At 41.7% G+C, this 18859-nt stretch overlaps 1 protein-coding gene across 1 annotated transcript; it reads right to left on the bottom strand.

The window, feature by feature from the left end:
* Positions 1-443: 443 nt before the first annotated feature.
* On the bottom strand, positions 444-18652 carry XKRX (XK related X-linked). The gene is made up of 3 exons (XM_072815618.1): positions 17347-18652; positions 12941-13209; positions 444-5876 (listed from the first exon to the last, which is right to left on the bottom strand). The coding sequence occupies exons 1-3, from the start codon at positions 17679-17681 to the stop codon at positions 5131-5133; spliced, it is 1350 nt and encodes a 449-aa protein (XP_072671719.1). The 5' UTR covers positions 17682-18652; the 3' UTR covers positions 444-5130.
* Between the last annotated feature and the right edge of the window lie 207 nt (positions 18653-18859).

Genomic DNA, 18859 nt, shown 5'->3' with positions numbered 1-18859 from the left:
TTCTTCATTCCATAACTGGAAGCCTGTGTCTCCCTCTCCCCTTCACCCATTTGGCCCAATCCTCTACTCCCTTCCCTTCTGGCAACCATCAGTTTGTTCTCTGTATTTATGGGTTTAATTTTGCATTTTGTTTCTGCATTTTTAGGTTCCACTTATGAGTGAAATCATATGGTATTTGTTTTTCTTAGTGTAATTTATTTCACTTAGCATAACACCCTCTAGGCCCATCCATGTTGTCTCAAATGACACAATCTCATCCTTTTTATGGCTGCATATTCCATCTTATACAGACACACAACACACACACACACACACACACACACACACCTATCTTATCCATTCATCTATTGTTGGATACTTAGGTTGCTTCCATATCTTGGCTATTGTAAATAATGCTATAATAAACATAGTGGTGCATACATCTTTTTAATGGCTGGACAGTATTCCAATTATAGAATTGACAGAATTTAATCATTTTCTTACAGATGGAAATTTAAGTTGTTACCAATTTTTCACTGTTACAAACAGTGCTGTAATGAACATTCCTGTACATATCTCTTTGCACAAGTGTGGCCAGGTTGCCATAGGAAAAATTCCTAGAGGTTAAAATTTGGAGGCAGAAAGTATGCCTGATTAATTTTGACATATATTGACAGATTGCCTTCCAAAAATTTGCACCAATATTGCACTCTCATGCCAGTAATGAGAACCAGTGTCTATTTATCTCCAATATCACTTAAATTCAATATCTGGGATTCACATTTGAGTCTTTCAGCATCTATAGAGCACTCTGAAATATCCATTTAGCTTTTCCTTGGCACAAAATGAGTTTAATAACTGTTTTAATAAATTAAAGGTTAGAACAATGCAAATTCACATGTACAACTCAGAGGGCTTGTCCCCAAAATGAATGATACAATGGTAACAGAGCTAATATGTGTCAATGTGCCTTGAATATAATACCGTGCTCTTCAGATGTTATTATCTCCATACATGAAAGTGTATTGTTTTCACATTTAGTTCCCTTAGCTCACACAGGTCAGCCTTGCTACTTCCCAGTTTCACATGGGAAAGTTTCACATGCTTTATTGTCAAGATTCATATCATACTTTCACTGAGCACACCAGAGGTTCTAAAGTCTGTGACTAAAGTGTATGACTAATGGTGCTAACCCTCCAAGAGAAAAGGCATAAGATTATGGACATGTGTAGCCCCCCTTAAGACAGTAATAAAGGCTAATAGCAAAAGTTTCAAAGAATGAGGATTCCCACTCTTGGGTAGGTAAATCTTTTGGAGGGCCCCAAGGCATCTGCTTTTATGCATACGGCTTTTCAGAAACAGAACTCCACAGGTTTTGTGGGGTTTTTTTAAGATTTTATTTTTAAATAATCTCTACACCAAATGTGGGGCTCAAATTTACATCCCTGAGATCAAGAATTGCAACACTCCATGGACTGAGCCAGCCAGGCATCCCAGAACTCCACGGGTTTAGATGGAATGTCCTGGTGGGATGTTCTACCCTTCAGCTGCTCACACCACCTTTACCCTGGAAGTAGCAATCAACTCTGAAAGCTGATGAACATGACCTTGTGAGGTGTAGGCGGGAGCAGGCTAGCTGAGAGAGCACTGAATGTTGACTTAGGCTCTCAGGACTGTGACAGCTGAGGGAGGGGCATTATTCTTCAACATTCATATCCCCTGGCCTGCTTCAGAACTAGGAGTCAGCTTCTCAGGAGGTGTAAGGACAATGTTGCTAAGAGGAAGTATAAGAGAGTAGGCTTCAGCACTCCCCTGCTGTGATTGGTTGTTTGAGGTGGTGGGGGTGAGGAGAGTCCTACAAACCTAAGTACGAATTGCTCCCTCCAGTTTTATTACCACAACAGGGTCTAGAAGGTTTAAGAACACACAGGAAACAAAATCCTGAAATTAGAAAGGAAATGGGTCCATCTACCACTATCCCTCACCCTACTCTCCCACTCCCTGTATATAACTACATGTAAACATAAATATAAGTACATATAAATACATGTGAACACATACTCAATTTCATTCCAGGCCTTTTAGGACTTGACCTTTTTCCTCTAGGGTAAGTTGAGTGATGCCTCTTGATTACGAGTGTTTGTAAGAATGCTTGAGATGAACCCAACGATAGCCCAGAAAATATTCCTGGAACCGCTAACATATTAAAATAATTCCACAAAGGACCTAAGAGGATTTAGAGGCTTGTGTCATGATTAAGAGTGGAAGCTCTGGAGCCTGAGTGCCTAAAACTGAATCCTGGCTCTGATATGACCTGTGGCTTTGGGCAGGTCACTTCCCTTTTCTAGGCCTTAGAATCTTCATCTGTAAAATGAAGGATTAATAGTACCAACCTCATGAGGGTTGTTTTGAGGACTGAATGAAAGAAATAGTGCATATAAAGCACCCATGCCAGATATACAGTAAATGCTTATAAATATTAGATATTATTTAATTCTCCTACAGTGCCTCACAGTTCTATGCCCCATAGCCTTCAAAGTATTTGTGGAACAAATGAAACTGACAACTATTAGTTTATTTAATATATTTCCTTAACAGGTCCATTTGCCCATACTTAGCCTACCGAATTTCCAATAATATGAAAAAAAAGCTGTTGCTACATCAGCCTCTCTTTCCCCCAAACTTCATGGTTCTGCCTTCCATTTCCAAGACCCATTTGCTGGCCCCATCTCTGCCTCCTCTCCCACTAAGACTTGCCCCTACACAAGTACCCTGTGTCGCTTTAAGATTTCAAAGTGCAAAAAAGAGAGCAGTTAAAGAGGTGTATGCAGATAGGAGCACTTCCCTTGCCCTACCATCGTATTTTGAAATTTCTCCTTTTCCTGTGTATCTAGAATACTGCTGTGCAACAGGAAGGCCACCACCTAGAGGAGGTTTTGAGAGTTCATTTGCATAAGGTATGGCTAGACTCTCTTCTCCTAAGGAAAGGGCAGCAGGTTTTTCAGGTCCCAAGGTGCTCCATACCCCTCACCCTGAACTCCTTGCATTCCAGAGATATTAAGTCATGGAGGCTGGGGAGGCTATGTGGGGGGAAAAATACACCCGGTCTAGTGCCAAGGCACATGGTTTCTGCCCTGTGTATCTCCACTCTAGCTCTAATTGGCCTGCTTGGCTTGGTGTGTGTCACTGTGTTCTCATCACACCTGTACCTTAAGTAAGCTGATTCACATGCCTTTTACGGACTAAATTACAGTTCCACGCTGCTTCTGATTTTAATAGAAGGGCATATTAACCACTAGGGAGAAATTATTGCTTGAATTCCAAGAGACAGTGTGTTCTTCTGGAGGCCTAATAGATTCATTCAAATTCACCTTAAATTACATAGTCAGAAGACAAGAGTATGAGCTTTTTATGACATCAACCTAAGTCTCATCATCAAAGATAAAATGAGGGAGTTGGACTGGAAAAGAAAATATTCACTGCTCCAAAGCGAGTCACTTTACTCTTCCCCAAATCAATTATCCAATCCTTTTAGCCCCAAACAGCGGTTGAAGATGGGAAAACCCACACTAGACATACCAGGAAATAGGACCATTCTGGCTAAGAGCCCCGCTACTTAAAAAGAGGGAATACCTCTACCATAAAGTCATGACACTGGATAAGAGGAAGGGAAATGGCTAAAATTCTTAATGTGATCTCAAGAGTAATGTGATCTTTAGGTTAGGCATCACATGGGAATGAGAAGCTTTAGGTCAGATTGTTCACAATTTCTCAAAACCTTGCAGTAGCAACAGTTGGTACATGCTACTAGGAATTCTCAAATACTGAGATACTGGGTCCCAGGTGGCAGTGGCCCTCCTAACCTCAATTTCTTGGTTACCTTAGAGGCATCTAGCTGACATTCCCATCAAAATACCCAACTGATATGAGATACATGAAAAAAGGAGATATGTATTCATCCACTGGGGGTATGAGAATGAGCAGAAGGTTGATAAACATTCCTTATTGCAAAATAAAATCCTGTAGGCAAAAACCAGTACCAATGATGAGTTAATGTAATCTCGTTTCCCTAGTAGTAGTAGTAGTAGTAGTAGTAGTAGTAGTAGTAGCTGCCATCTAAACCCCAAACAGCATGAAGGTAATATTCCAGCTATTATTACCTTCTCCATCCCCTAAAAAAAACCCCAGCAAAATACTCAGAATAGTAGGAGATGCAAAGCAATCTTCATTTCTTCCTTACATTAAAAACATTTTTAATTACAGTTCAGCCTCTCTGCAATCTATATCAAGTAGTCAAATGCCAAGAGCACAGAAAAACCAGGTTGGAGGGAATTCCTGATAATGAGGCATGAAGTGAGAGATTTTCCTCAACCACTCCATTCCACAAGCTGGTGCCCATGCAGGTCCCTGAGAAAGAGTCATTCTGGCTTATGCCCTGAAGGAATCCTAGTCAGCACTCCCTCCTCAGAGTGTGCCTATGAAGGGCTGCTTGAAAAGAGAGGTCTTTGATGAAAGATCACTAGTAAAACCCTAATGGAAAGCTAACTTGTTTGGGGAGCAGCTCTTTTAATAGTGGGGGTTTTCTTCTTAAACCAGAGTTTCTCATTGGAATTAAAAAAAAAACAAAACAAAAAAACAAAAACAAAAACAAAAAACAACCAGCCATGCTTACAGTTACAATTCCACATTAACCAGCCAGGTTCCTGGGAGGTACCCATAACTAGCAAGTTGTCATACTCTCTAATCAGTCCAGATATGTTCTGGTGGAATTCTGGGCCTTCATCTCAGCCCTAGGAAAACTCAGTAATGCCTCAAGCAAATGAGCAGAGCTACAAGATCACACCCAGAGAGCTTAAGGTGCTTGGAGGTAAATTATCCCCTCGGGCAGCCACAGCTTCCCTGGGTGGGAGGGGGTGTTCACCATATCTCTGATCCTTCTTGGTATACAGTAGCTACCCCCTTTTCCAAACAGACCAGTCAATCTTAAGGACATAAAACCTATTTGGGAGCTGTTCTTTCTTCTTATAGGCTTACCAGAAAATTCAAGAAAATATCCTAGTGAGTACTCACCTAAGAGCCTCATCCTCTCCTTCAATTTCAAAGTTGCTCTTGGCAAACCCCAACCTATCCCCAAATACCCAGAAGATAGAATCAGACAATGCTTGGCCTTGCTTCAGCATCACAGGATGGCTCTGAGTTCTCAATCCTGCCCCGAGGGTGCTGGTGGCAGCAGACACAATGGAGGTAGTCCACTACGTTGTGGGTAAAGAGTGAGCGCAATGGGTGCAAGTACTGGAAGAAAAGGAGCATGAAGCCAATGGAAATCAGGTAAGCAATGATTAGCTGCAAAGCAATCAAGGAATGACAGTAATTCAATAACACTTTCACTCCACAGAACTTGAAAACCAAAACCATGATCACATTCTCTACCAATCTTAAGCTATAGTGCAGGCCCATATGTCCCCAGTTCTGACCTTTGTCAACAAGGTCCCTGTCTGCCAATTTCAACTGCAAAGCTGACCAGCAAGAGAAGTTGATGCCTGCATAGAGGACAGTAATGGAAATCAGCACCACCAGGGTGCCGACCCGGCTGAAATTTTTCTCAATGTTATTAGGCATCTGGGCACCACTCCTCCAGAACTTAACCCAGGGCTCAAAGAGGATGATCAGGAAGTTGAGCAATAAGAAGGGCACAGCTTTCAATTTCAAGGTGGCTGAGAAGAGCACCAGAATCACTAGGCGGGAAGTGATCTCCAATGTCCGCCAGATGGTGATGCAGAGGACTTCTAACGGCCCAAGGCGAATCTTGTATTCATCATACTTGATCTGGATAGCCAACATATTGCAGAGGGTAGCCCCATAGGTGACAGATATCAGGGAAAAGACCATTAGCACAGCTGTAAGAAAAAAAATAACAGAAAAAAAACAGATAATCAGACTATGTTAGCAAAGCTTGAACTCTGACCCAGAGGTCCAGAGAGATGATAGGTGAGACCTGCGGGGCCCAGTGAAGAGAAAATTCATGTATGAACACAGCTGTGTTAGCACAGAAAACAGCATGCACAGAAAAAAATGGAATTAGATAAACTAAAAATATATATATATTTGTGATAGGGATTATACCAGTTTTTTTTTAAAGCTTATTTTCTATGTTTCTGTTTTCTAAATTTCCCACAATTAACACACATTTTAACTTTAATAATCATATAAACATCCAAAATGAACCTTTTTTGTATATTTTTTATTGGAGTTCAATTTGCCAACATATAGCCTAACACCCAGTGCTCATCCCATCAGGTGCCCCCCTCAGTGCCCATCACCCAGTCACCCCAACCCCCCGCCCACCTTCCTTTCCACTACCCCTTGTTCGTTTCCCAGAGTTAGGTGTCTCTCATGTTCTGTCACCCTCACCAATATTTCCCACTCATTTTTCTCTCCTTTCCCCTTTATTCCTTTCCACTATTTTAAGAAGAGTGGATCTCAGAACTAATGTTGAGAGGTCACTAACACAGAAAGAACACATATAAAGAGATAAGGCAGCACCCACTTGATGAAATAGGCTTCTGAGCAAACAATGAAGGAGGCAGAAGGAATTCTGAAAAAATCCAGTCCTAGGAAATTCATAGGTAACGCCTTTGGTTACAGAAGTCCTTCTTGACAAACATTATATGGTCTCATTCATTTGGGGAATATAAAAAATAGTGAAAGGGAATAAAGGGGAAAGGAGAAAAAATGAGTGGGAAATATCAAAGAGGGAGATAGAACATGAGAGACTCCTAACTCTGGGAAACGAACAAGGGGTGGTAGAAAGGGAGGTGGGCGGGGGGTGGGGGTGACTGGGTGACGGGCACTGAGGGGGGGCACTTGATGGGATGAGCACTGGGTGTTATTCTATATGTTGGCAAATTGAACACCAATAAAATAGATGATGATAGATAGATAGATAGATAGATAGATAGATAGATAGATAGATAAAGAAATCCCTTCTTTTGGGACACCTGGGTGGCTCAGTGCTTGAGCGTCAGCCTTCGGCTCAGGTCGTGATCCTGGAGTGCTGGGATTGAGTCCCACATCGGGCTTCCTGCAGGGAGCCTGCTTCTCCCTCTGCCTGTGTCTCTACCTCTCTCTCTCTCTGTGTGTCTTTCATAAATAAATAAATAAAATCTTAAAAAAGTCCCTTCTTTGACATGTATCTTCTTTAAGAAATTAATCTTGTATGTATGTCAGGAATGTGTCAGAATGTATACTGAAAATTCCATGAAGGCAGAAAGGACCATGTCTATTTTGTTCACTGCTGTATCCCCAGAGCCAAACACACTGCCTGGAATATAATAGGTGATCCATAAATGTTTGTGGAATTAATGAGGAATTCTGAGTTTACAGAGGCAGCATAAAATATCTACAATTAAAAGCCCTCAGTTCAGATCTGTGAAAGCTGTGTGAAAGTCACTGAATATCTATGTGCTTTAATTCCCCAATTCACTGAGATCTCTAGAATTGCTTGCATTAATCATCGCAATATCAATTTATCACCCAGCTGCTTTGGTATATTTTAGGAATCTCCAAACTTCTACCAGAGTTGTTTAAAAAAAATGTTTAGGGGTACCTGGGTGGCTCAATGATTGAACATCTGCCCTTGGCTCAGGTTGTGATCCCAGGGTACTGGGATCGAGTCCCACATCAGGATCCCTACAGGGAGCCTGCTTCTCCCTTTGCCTATGTCTCTGCCTCTGTGTCTCTCATGAATAAATAAATACAAATAAAGTTTTAAGAAATAATAAAACAAATTAATATTAATTTACAAAAATTTTACACCCTACTTCATAGCCCATAACATCCATACCACTGTATAGAGTTTGGTCCCTGGAGGGTCAGTGTGCTCTATAACTTGCTACATTGAATCTCAACTATAGATCACACAGTGTCCCTTTCCTTTTATTCCTTTGTATCAAAGAATACCAATTACTAAAAAAGTGAGAGAGGCCTAAGGGGTAAATCATCCAAAAAAAAAAAAGCTGGAACTTTGTGTTCCCATAAAAATACTAGCTCCAGGGAACTGGAGCCATAGAGATGTCAACTTAATCTGCAAGGAAAGTGAAGACTTCCCCATGGAAACCCAAAAAGCAGCACAGCTTTGCTTCCAAGATCCTTTTCAGCTCTAAGTAGAGTCTTGGAATCTCAAAGACTGGAATGAGAGACTCTCTTGAACTGTTTACTCTTAGCCTGATGTTTATTTATTATTTTTCCATGTTTATTGAGATATAATTGATGTATAATGTTGTATTAGTTTAAGGTGTACAACTTAATGATTTGATACACTCTTAGCTTTATAAACCACTGTTAGTCCCATCCTTAAGTGCTGACGCTTGTAGTTGGGAACATCAGAGGGTATATACATTTAGCCACATGTGGTGATGCTTTCCCTTGAATTAGAACTTATTTATTGGGCAGCCCTGGTGGCGCAGCAGTTTAGCGCCGCCTGCAGCCTGGGGTGTGATCCTGGAGATCCAGGATCAAGTCCCACATCGGGTTCCTTGCATGGAGCCTGCTTCTCCCTCTGCCTGTGTCTCTGCCTCTCTCTCTCTCTCTCTGTGTCTCTCATGAATAAATAAATAAAATCTTAAAAAAAATTTCCTTTAAAAAAAAGAACTTATTTATTGATAGTAGTGTAATAAAAGAAAGCCTGATGCAATAAATGTAAAAACACCTTCCATCTGTCTCCCTACAAATAGATTCATGTCATAAGAGATCATAATGCTGTTAGTGAATTTGCTCATCTAGACTGATCCAGATGGTCTCCAAGAGAAAAAGCGATTAGAAAAGAGGTAGCAAGGAGAAAGAAGAGTGGATGAAAATGAAGAAACCTAACCCAGAAAATCACTTACAAGACTTTGAGATGGTACTCTCAGGAAGTTTTTAATAGGAGAAATTGCCAAAGAACTAAAAACAAGGCCTTGGAAAAGGTTTCCCTTACATCCTTTGTATGGTGATATAGTTAGAAACATGGGCTCTGCAGGCAGACCTCTTGGATTCCAATCCAATCTTGCCATCTATTACTTCTCAGTGCCTCTATTTCCTCATTTGCTAAAAAGGGGATAATAATTACATCACAGGGTTCTTGTAAAGATTAAGTGAAATAATTACATGCAAGGGACTTAGAGAAATGTTCAGAACATAGCAAATGCTATCTGCTAGCTCCTATCATCATCATCATTCGCTATTTCCAAAAGTGTAGTACATGCATTCCTCCTACTTAGACACTACCCTGACACTTAGGAAGTCAGGTGATTTAAAAACTAATAGAACAGGGATGCCGGGGTGGCTCAGTGGTTGAGCATCTGCCTTTGGCTCAGGTTGTGATCCTGGGGTCCTGGGATCGAGCCCCACATCAAGTTCCCCACAGGGAGCCTGCCTCTCCCTCTGCCTATGTCTTTGCCCCTGTGTCTCTCATGAATAAATAAATTCTTTAAAAAATAAAATAAAAACTAATAGAATACCTAGAAATAAGCCTTACAAAAATGTGCAAGACCTTTAGCAAGAAAACTATACGACTTTACTGAAGTACATTTCATGAAATATTTATGTACTTCAATAAAGTTGTATAGTTTTCTTGTTCCAGGCCTTGCACATTTATGACATAAATTATGGGGATAGTTCATGGATGTAGACTTATCTCCAGACTCATCAAGCTGGATATGTTAAATAGGTAGAGGTTTTTGTCAATTATACTTCAATAAAATGATGTAAAAATATTTAAAGAAACGGAGAGAGATGTCATCTTGTAATATGAAGCTGATTGGTCCTACAAAGATACACATTCCCTCCGAAATAACCTAAGTAATTTAATGCATTACCAATACACAATCTCAGTGGTTTTTTTTTTCTTTTTTTGTTGTTACCCTTTTGCCTTGTTTTGTATTTTGGCAGGGGAATTGACAAACTGATTGTGGAAATGCATCTATTTGGAAGATGAACCTAAACTGCCCTATCAGATAGGAGCTGTGAAAGGCCTTTGTAAGAAGTTCACAAGATCTAAAAGCAATAAAGAACTTAAGCACATAAAAATTTAATACTTCAGAAAGCCAGAAGATAAAATTATCTTGTGTATCTTATATATGGTATGTTCCACATGTGTTCATGCACATTTAAAATGTATACACATACAAAACATACAAATGTATACATACACACTTATCTACAGCAGAGAAAGGATTAATACCAGAAGAAAATAGCTCTTACAAATTAATAAAAGACAACCCACTACAAATAAGCACTTTAAAGAACAAAATATCTAAACATGAAAAGATGTTCAGCTGTCTTCACAATTAAAAACAAATTATTTAAGTAATCAGTTATAATTATACAACTAAATAATATTTAGCTTAATATACAAAGAAAAAGGATATTCATACCCTTAGGAATATAAATTCATACAACCTTTTGGGAGGGCTATTTGCAGTACTGATAAAATTCCAAACATGCATATCCTTTCACCCAGCACTTCTATTGCTAAGAATTTAGCTACAAAGTCTCATTCTAGTACACAGATACTTAGAAAGATGTTCACTGGAGCATAGTTTGTAATTAGAAAAAACTTTTTTGAAGGGGAAAATCAGAAACAAATTTTAATCCTACCAATAGAAGATTGGAGAAATAAGAAAGAATGGTCCAGTTCATATAAGGAAAATATATATTATATATTTATCATTTATTATTATGAAGTATGCATATATAAATAACCATTGAATAAAGATATATTGGCATACTTTTGAAAAAGACATGTTGAATACAATGTTTTTTTTAAAGATTTTATTCATTTATTCATGAGAGACACACACACAGAGAGAGGCAGAGACACAGGCAGAGGGAGAAGCAGTCCCCACGCAGGGAGCCCGATGCGGGACTCGATCCCGGGTCCCCAGGATCACACCCTGGGCTGAAGGCAGACGCCAAACCACTGAGCCACCCGGGCTGCCCGAACACAATGTTTAATACAGCCCTTTCTTACAAAAATACATAATACATAATAAATATATATTGTATGTATGTTTACATAGTCAAAAAAGTCTGGAAGGATATACACTGAATAGTTAATAGAGATTACTTTTGGGGAGTAAAATTACATCTCCTATTTAATATACATTCTGTGTGGTTTTGAATCTTTGCCATAACCATGTCTGATTTTTAAAATTAAAAAAATAATGGCCAAAAATAGAAATACATGATCATAACAAACATTTTAAACCATAGAAAGTTCGAACCATACAGAAGGGTATAAGGTAAAAGGCAAAAGTCTACAGACTTCTCATCTTCACTCCCCAGAGGTAAATAGTTTCTGATATATCTTTCCAGAAATTTTCGATACGAATACAATTCCTCGTAGGCCAAATGGCTTGTGCATGCATTACTTTTGTAAAGTATACATATTTTAATTAGATACTTTGATGACCTTCAAAATTCTCAGGAGGAAAAGCATCAACATTTCCCTTTCTCTTCACATCACTGTCAATTCTAGGTAGGTAAAAAAGCTTTAAGACCAACAGAATGTCATGAACAATTCTTAGCGGAGGAAAAGAGCAAAGGGCACAAATTCCCTCCTTATATTCATTTGCAACATGGGGCTTTGCAAGCAGCTGTGTACCCACAGCTGTATCAGCTCCAGCCCAAGCAGATGAGGCTAATCTTGAGCTGTTAAAACTCATTAACCGTACTTTATCTTGACTTTGAAAACATGACTCACATTTTCTCCTCTCTTAGAGGTCTTACTCATCCAAGGATCCGTCTTTTACAAGTGGGAACTTAAGACTGTGACCTCTTGGGTAACTTCCCTCAACAATCACACAGAAGATCAGAATTGGGGGGATCCCTGGGTGGCTCAGCGGTTTAGCGCCTGCCTTTGGCCCAGGGCGCGCGATCCTGGAGTCCCAGGATCGAGTCCCGCGTCCGGCTCCCTGCATGGAGCCTGCTTCTCCCTCCTCCTGTGTCTCTGCCTCTCTCTCTGACTGTCATAAATAAATAAATCTTTAAAAAAAAAAAAAGATCAGAATTGGGACCAAACCTCATTCTCATTGGTATTCATTCCCTATTCACCCTATTTCTTTCTCCCCCCTGGAGAGAAGTGATTAAACCAGTGGTTCCCAAACGTGGCTGATCAGAATCAACTGGGGGTATTTTAAAATAATAATAAAAATACAGATTCCTGGCCTCCCCACACTCAGACTGAGTGAGGTCTGAGTAGGAGATGTAAGTTTTTAAAAAGGAGCTTTCACCCAGTAATAGGTTTTCTCATGATCAGTAATATTTGGGAACCTCTTATTAAAAGATGACCATCCTTACACCAAAACAAATGGAAAGTCCTCAGGATAATTTAAACACTCTGGTCTAGGGAAAATGTCCTACTGACTGAAGGTATTACCATCTTCTCTGGGCCCAGAAAGGCTCATCTGTGGCAGTTTTGGTCTTAAATAGCTTACCCCAGTTAAGAAATGTGGCAGGCCTAAGATGTCTGGCTCCCCTAGTTCTTTATCTACCAGCACTGTCCAAAGGTTCTGTAATACCATGCTGCCCAGTACAGTAACCACTCACCACACACAGCTATCGAACTCTTGAAATGTGGCTTGTATGACTAAGGAAGTAAATATTTTAAAGATTTTATTTATTTGCGAGAGATAGAGCACAAGGTGGGGGGAGCAGCAGAGGGAGAGGGAGAAGCAAGCTCCTTGGTGAGCAGGGAGCCCAACATTGAGCTTGATCGCAGGACCCTGAGATCATGACCTGAGCCGAAGGCAGACACTTAACCGACTGAGCCACCCAGGGACCCTAGAAGTAAATTTTTTATTTCATGTTTCATTTTAATTTAAATAGCCACATGAAGCTGGTGACCAGTGTATTGGACAGCTCAGGTCTGGATTTCTAAGACCTTTGATTTAAATGGAGCCCTCCCCCCTCCTGACCCACTCACCTCTACCCAGGGGGACCTCTGCAGAGATCAGAGTCACATAGAGCTGATAGGTCAGCTGGGGCACTGAGCCCAGGAAGGCTTGGATCTGTGACATACGCTTGTAGGCATTGCGGTGCATGGCCAGGGTCCGGATGGAGTGGCCCACCTCCCATTCTATCAGCACCTCCTCGCCATTTATTAGCATCTTCTTTCGGGTGAGGCTGACATAGGGCTCCTCCTGCCCCTCTTTCTTCCACAGTGTGAGGTACTTAATCATGGCCTCCAAACATCTGCAGAAATAAAGCATCATGGGTACTTAACTAAAGCTGTCCTGGGAAAGAAGGTTGGGGAAGGGGGGGATAATAATACAATTCAGGGAGTTTGTGCTACTTTTTGCCATTCCTTAATTCCCATTCTACTCATTTCTTGTAAGTCAAAGAGATAGTTATGTCTGCTATAAGTTACTTGAGTCTAAATCCTTTTTTGTTTGGTCGGTCATCTACTGACCTGAGAACACCATTTCATAGTGTTACTTGGAGGATTTAAGGAATTTGCTTGGTCTCCTTAAGAATAAGCCTATGGTAGAAAAGCACCTTGAACACAAAGACATTAAATAATGTGTTGAGAGAAAATGATGAAGGTTCTTAAAGGCCCTGGTTTTCATAACACCTCAAGTTCCTGAGGTAAAGCAATCTGTATGCAAAGCATTTAGCTCTATACTTGGGGCTTTTGAGTTCTGCTTTTTTCAGGACAAAGCCCACAACTATAATTGTCTTGCCAAAAAGTCTTGGACGGGATCTAGAAAAAACCTCACATCTATACAGTAATGCCATTCAATAACAAAGGTACTTAAAGACTTGACAACTCAGAACTGAATGTGCTACATACCTAGGGAATATCAAAAGATCTCTCTAAAAGTTGTTTTGGAGACCTCTTGACCTATTTGGGGCCAACAGCCTTTTAAACTTCTTTCTTTACAAAGAGGAAAACATCTTTACCAACCTTGAAATAGTGATAAGACCACATTTCTTGCTGTATCCTTCCCATCTCTCCCATATAAATCAGAAGTCTTTAAGCAGTTCTGATGTGGTGAATAGAAGAGAAGCAACTAGAACATCTTGTTTTGGAACACCTGAGTTACCACTTCCTCCACTCACCCTGACATGAATGGAAACTGTGGACTATTATAATAAGTAAAAACAGTTGTGGTGAAAATTAAGCCATCTTTCCTGACTGAGGGTATGGGTTGTATTTATCTTGCCCACCATCCTTATCATATGGTGAGTATTTGATAAATATTTTCTGAGTAAATGAAAGAGTAAAAAGGAAGAATACAGGGTGAGAAATGATGGGAGGAGAGGATAATAATAATGGCAATGTAATTTAATGGAAAAATAGGCTAAAGACAAGCTCAGAGATTTATATGCTTCCTAGGCCTTTGGTTCTGAGGTTTGGAACATGTGCTGCCTGCTATTCTCCACAGGATCCCTTTGAGAGTGGGGCATATGTGCCAGTCTAAAGCATGCAGCTTCCTCCTAGAAAGTGGATGTTTCAAACTCTAAAACCTGGGAGAGGAAAAGGTGGAAGGAGGAGAGAACACAGAAGAAAAAAGCTAAGTGCATTTCCAACAAAATATTTTAGATTTTAACCTGGGCCCATCAGTGCTATTGCTAAATAAAATACTGGGGGAGGTAGTGGCAGGAAGAATTCTGTTTATGCTTCTAAAGGCTATTTAGTGATTTAAGTAAGAGTGTTTGACTTGGTTATAAGCTTTAGTAAGTTAGGGTACATTTTGGGGATCCCTGGGTGGCTCAGCGGTTTAGCACCTGCCTTTGGCCCAGGGGTGATCCTGGAGTCCTGGGATCGAGTCCCACGTCGGGCTCCCGGCATGGAGCCTGCTTCTCCCTCTGCCTGTGTCTCTGCCTCTCTCTCTCTCTATGTCTATCATGAATGAATGAATGAACGAATGAATGAATGAATAAATAAATAAATAAATAAATCTTAAAAAAAAAGTTAGGGTACATTTTCATTTTCGGAAGTGTCTTTGTATCTCATATCAGGGAGCCAGGCCCTCCAAACATCTTCATGTAGCTAATAGTACTGATTAAGTTCCTTCCTCTCTAAAAAGTAATTTGCCTTGAACATAAGCATATCAAGGATATAATTTATGAGCTTTTAATTATTTCTTCCCTGCTGTCAGGTTAGCTATTATAAATGCTTTCCAATCATTTCTAGTGGAAGCTAAACAACAAAAATGAAATATAGTTCTCATTATTCCATATGATGGGTCCAAATCAAAGATGGCTCGAGAGGCCACAAAGCAAAGGAAGTCTAAACTCTGGATTGGGGCAGTACATGCTGAAATTTGCATCTTGAGAGTGTTTGATCTGTTAACTCAACAGACCACCTTTGAAAAAGGAGAGAAGAATGGTTTCCTTGTTCCTCTGATGCCATCTCTAAATTTGTTTTTTGTTTTTTTCCAGAGACAGAGCAGAAGCATGCACATGCACTCAGTGGGGAGGGGTAAAGAGGGAAAGGGTGAGAGAGGGAGAATCTTGAGCAGGCTCCACACCCAGCACAGAAACCCACTCGGGTTCCATCTCAGGACTCTGACCTGAGCTGAAATCATGAGTTGGACACTTAACCAACTGAGCCACCCAGGAACACTAATGTTTCTAAATTTCTTGGTTCCAAGTTCAAGATGAGGTCTTTCTTTTTTTTTTTTCTTTTTTCTTTTTTTTTTTTTTTGAGGTCTTTCTTTTACAGCTTAACTTCAAAGATTTAGAATTGGAAAGAACTTTTAGATTACTTGGTCCAAATGTTGCATATAGGCCAGCTGAGTCACATCTGACCAACAGCTGAGTCACATCTGACCAACAGCTGTGGTTTGTTTGGTCCAAGTTGTGTTATTTAATTAGTCAAGTTGCCAAAATTTTAAATGATATATCATATCAAATCTTGTCTTGGAAGCTTCTGTTGAAAAGTTGGGGAATCTGGCAATACTGGGTCTGAGTTCCAAGAGTGACACAATGGGCTGGAACTGTAGAGTAGTTGCCTCCTTTAGGCAAATCATGCAGACTCTAGCTTACCACACTGTTCACTACTCTCCATCATTTCTCTAACACTGAGACTTAATTTTCATTTATCATCACACATGAAGCTACTGGTTTTCTCATACTTGGCCCGCTTCACTCATTTATGAGACCTGCCTGGCCGCTGTAAGCGTTTGCGTTTGAGTTGAGACCCATGAGCTGGCCCAACCCACTTATCATACAGATGAAGAAACTAGGGCCCAAGACATCTTCATAGATTTCACCAAAGCCCAGCAACTAGTCAATGACAGAGGGAGGACTAGACTCCAGGCCACTGGAATTCCAGGCTGTTTTTGCTGATATCCCATATTTTCTCCAATGGAGCCTACTCAATCCCTCCTTGTTTGAACACTTATTGATTTAAAAAATTTTAAGGCAGGGGAGTTCTGTCCTCAAATAACCAGTTTCAGACTGTGGTTATTTCTCTAAGGAATAAATATTACCCCATTGCAATTACAACATCAACACTCTGACACATATTCTTCAGCTGACTGCAGGTGCATCTGCCTCTCTTGCAATGAAGACAAACTTGGTCCATTCCTTCCTCCTGACTTTGTAAGTTTTGCAACATCTCCCTAACTTGAAAATCCCACAGTGTCCAGATAAGACCGCTGACACAGATGCCTGTCTCCCTAAGATAAGGCACATTCTCATCCTTTCAAGGCAATCTGAATGGAAAGAACTGATATTTAATTACAGTGTGCTACAGCATCCAGATGGAGAGATGGACTATCTTCCTTTGCCCCCTCTAACCTTGTACCTTTATTGCAGAAAGATACAAAGAGATAAACAGGAGACTGATGAACCAAAAGAAGAAAATGAACTACGATGGATTGAGGTACTGAATGACCACAAATAGCTTAAAATACTTTCCAGATGTCAAAGAACTCTGGAAAATTTGAAAATGGCACCACCACCAGCCCAAGCAGCTCAGTGTAAAGAAACCGAATGTGAGATCCAATTAATAGAGTGTCCAAAAGACAGGATCAAAATAACACACTCTGAAGTTATGTCCTGTTTACACAAGTTCACCACATAAGCTGGTCCTATAGCAATTTTCACAACTCGAATCCAAATAGCAAACATTGAGTAATGAAGGCATATCAATGGTACCATATATGGTTTTAGAACACAAGTACATGCCACATGTTCACTCTGGTGGCAATAAATATTTAAGATAAGATTTTTTTTGGATGGTAGGCAAGTAAGCCCAAGAGTGGGAGGGAATGGGAGAATTGATTAGAGACACATTATCAGTCTTGTAAATATTAGCTTCATCTTTCTCTGCACAAACCGTGGGGGGGGGGGGTGAAGTAGAAATTAAAAATTGCTCACCTGATAACAGGTCCCAAGAGGATTAGATGCATAAACAATGAAAGCGGCTTGTCTTTGGCCAGATCTCTGTGAACAAAAATCAGGGTCAACTGGACCATAATGGATGAAAACATAAAGAAGGATAAGGTGTATGTCATCCAGTAGGTTTCACTATTCTTTCGATAGACTCTAACCATGTACAAGGCAGATGCAGCCTCCCCACAGTACAAAAAGGTGGAGAAGAGGATGCCAAATGGAAAGGTAAATCGGGGGTTGGCCCCACGGATGACATCTTCCTCCAGAGATGAAATTGGATCCACGTTAGGCTCCTCCGGAATTTCATAAACTCGGTCCATTGTCGAGGTTCTGAGTGCTTGAGTCTGGTCTTCAGGGCAACCCCCACCCACCCCCAAGAGAACCCTATAGCCACTGCAGTCCAAGTATTGGTGAAGACAGCTGTCAAGTACAATTCCAGAACGGAGATCTGCTAGTTAGAGCAGGAGACCCCCTCTTTCTAGTTTCCAGTTACACTTGTTGGAGTATGGGATGGGGAGCCCGGGAGTACCACTTTGAACTTGACTCTTCATTGGCCCAGGATTCCAATCGTCAATATACGTGCTGTGAAACCTGGACAGGGCCAAAGCAAGCATTTTAGCGCTCGGTCTGGAGTCCAGTTTCAGGCACGAGAAAGGTTGGACACAGCTGTTTCCTTGGCCGCTTCCCCTTTCGCAGGATGCCCACCCCCCCGCCGCAAGAAGGGGGTTAGCCCCTCTACCCGGGCACCAACACTCAGCAGCACCTTCCGAGGAGTCCTGACCACGATGCCCTCTCACCCCTGCCGAAAACTGAACTAGGGCAGAAGAGGGGGTGGAGCCTGAGCGTCCCTTCGGGGGCTCATTCCGGTGCCTAGGTCCCCTAGCTGTCGTTAGGCTGTGGCTGCGAGCTCGCCGGCTCGCCGCTGCTCCCTCCGCGCCCACGCAGAGGCGCGGGTTCTCGAGCCGGCGGCTTGGATTCCCCAAGCTCCGCCCGCACCGCAGCCGCCGGCCGGGGGCAGGAGCCAAGGCACAGCCCCGGCCGGGAGCGCGCGCCCGCGCGTTACGGAGCCAGAGAAAGCTAGAGGGGCTTGTTTTCCACAGAGAAACTTTGCTAGCGAGAAGCACGACGTGTGGGGCGCCAGCCCGGGGGGGCAAAGGCAGACGTCGTCTGCTGCTGGGGTCCTCCCCGGCCTGCAGTTCCAGCTGCGAGAGAGGTCGGGCGGCTTCAGGAACTAAGGCACTGATGACCGGGGCGGGCGAGAGGGGAGGGACGGCTGGGGCCAAACAAACCCAGCCTGCGGGTTCCAAGGCTGGCAGCCCCAAGATGCTCCGTGGGGGCGGGGGGGGGGGGCGCCACACAAAGAAGCTTGGGCTAGCCTCCGGAATGGCTTCTCACCACGACCCCAGGATCCCGGAGGAAGCCACAGCTTTCCTCTTCCCCCAAAGAAGCAGACGCCCACTTGTACCCCGCCCTCCTGAGCGAGCTAGCTGGCACCCTT

This window comes from Canis lupus, chromosome X, assembly GCF_048164855.1.
Source record: "Canis lupus baileyi chromosome X, mCanLup2.hap1, whole genome shotgun sequence".
NCBI lineage: Eukaryota > Metazoa > Chordata > Mammalia > Carnivora > Canidae > Canis > Canis lupus.
This window is presented reverse-complemented; position numbering and strand designations above follow the sequence as displayed.

Bases quoted from the DNA above. Each gene is read 5' to 3' on its own strand.
- XKRX (XM_072815618.1), bottom strand. From the start codon at position 17,681: ATGGACCGAGTTTATGAAATTCCGGAGGAGCCTAACGTGGATCCAATT. The intron at 13,210-17,346 runs GTGAGCAATTTT...TTATTTCTGCAG, and splicing joins CTCTTGGGACCTGTTATCAG to ATGTTTGGAGGCCATGATTA. The intron at 5,877-12,940 runs GTGAGTGGGTCA...TTTTTCTTACAG, and splicing joins AGAGGTCCCCCTGGGTAGAG to CTGTGCTAATGGTCTTTTCC.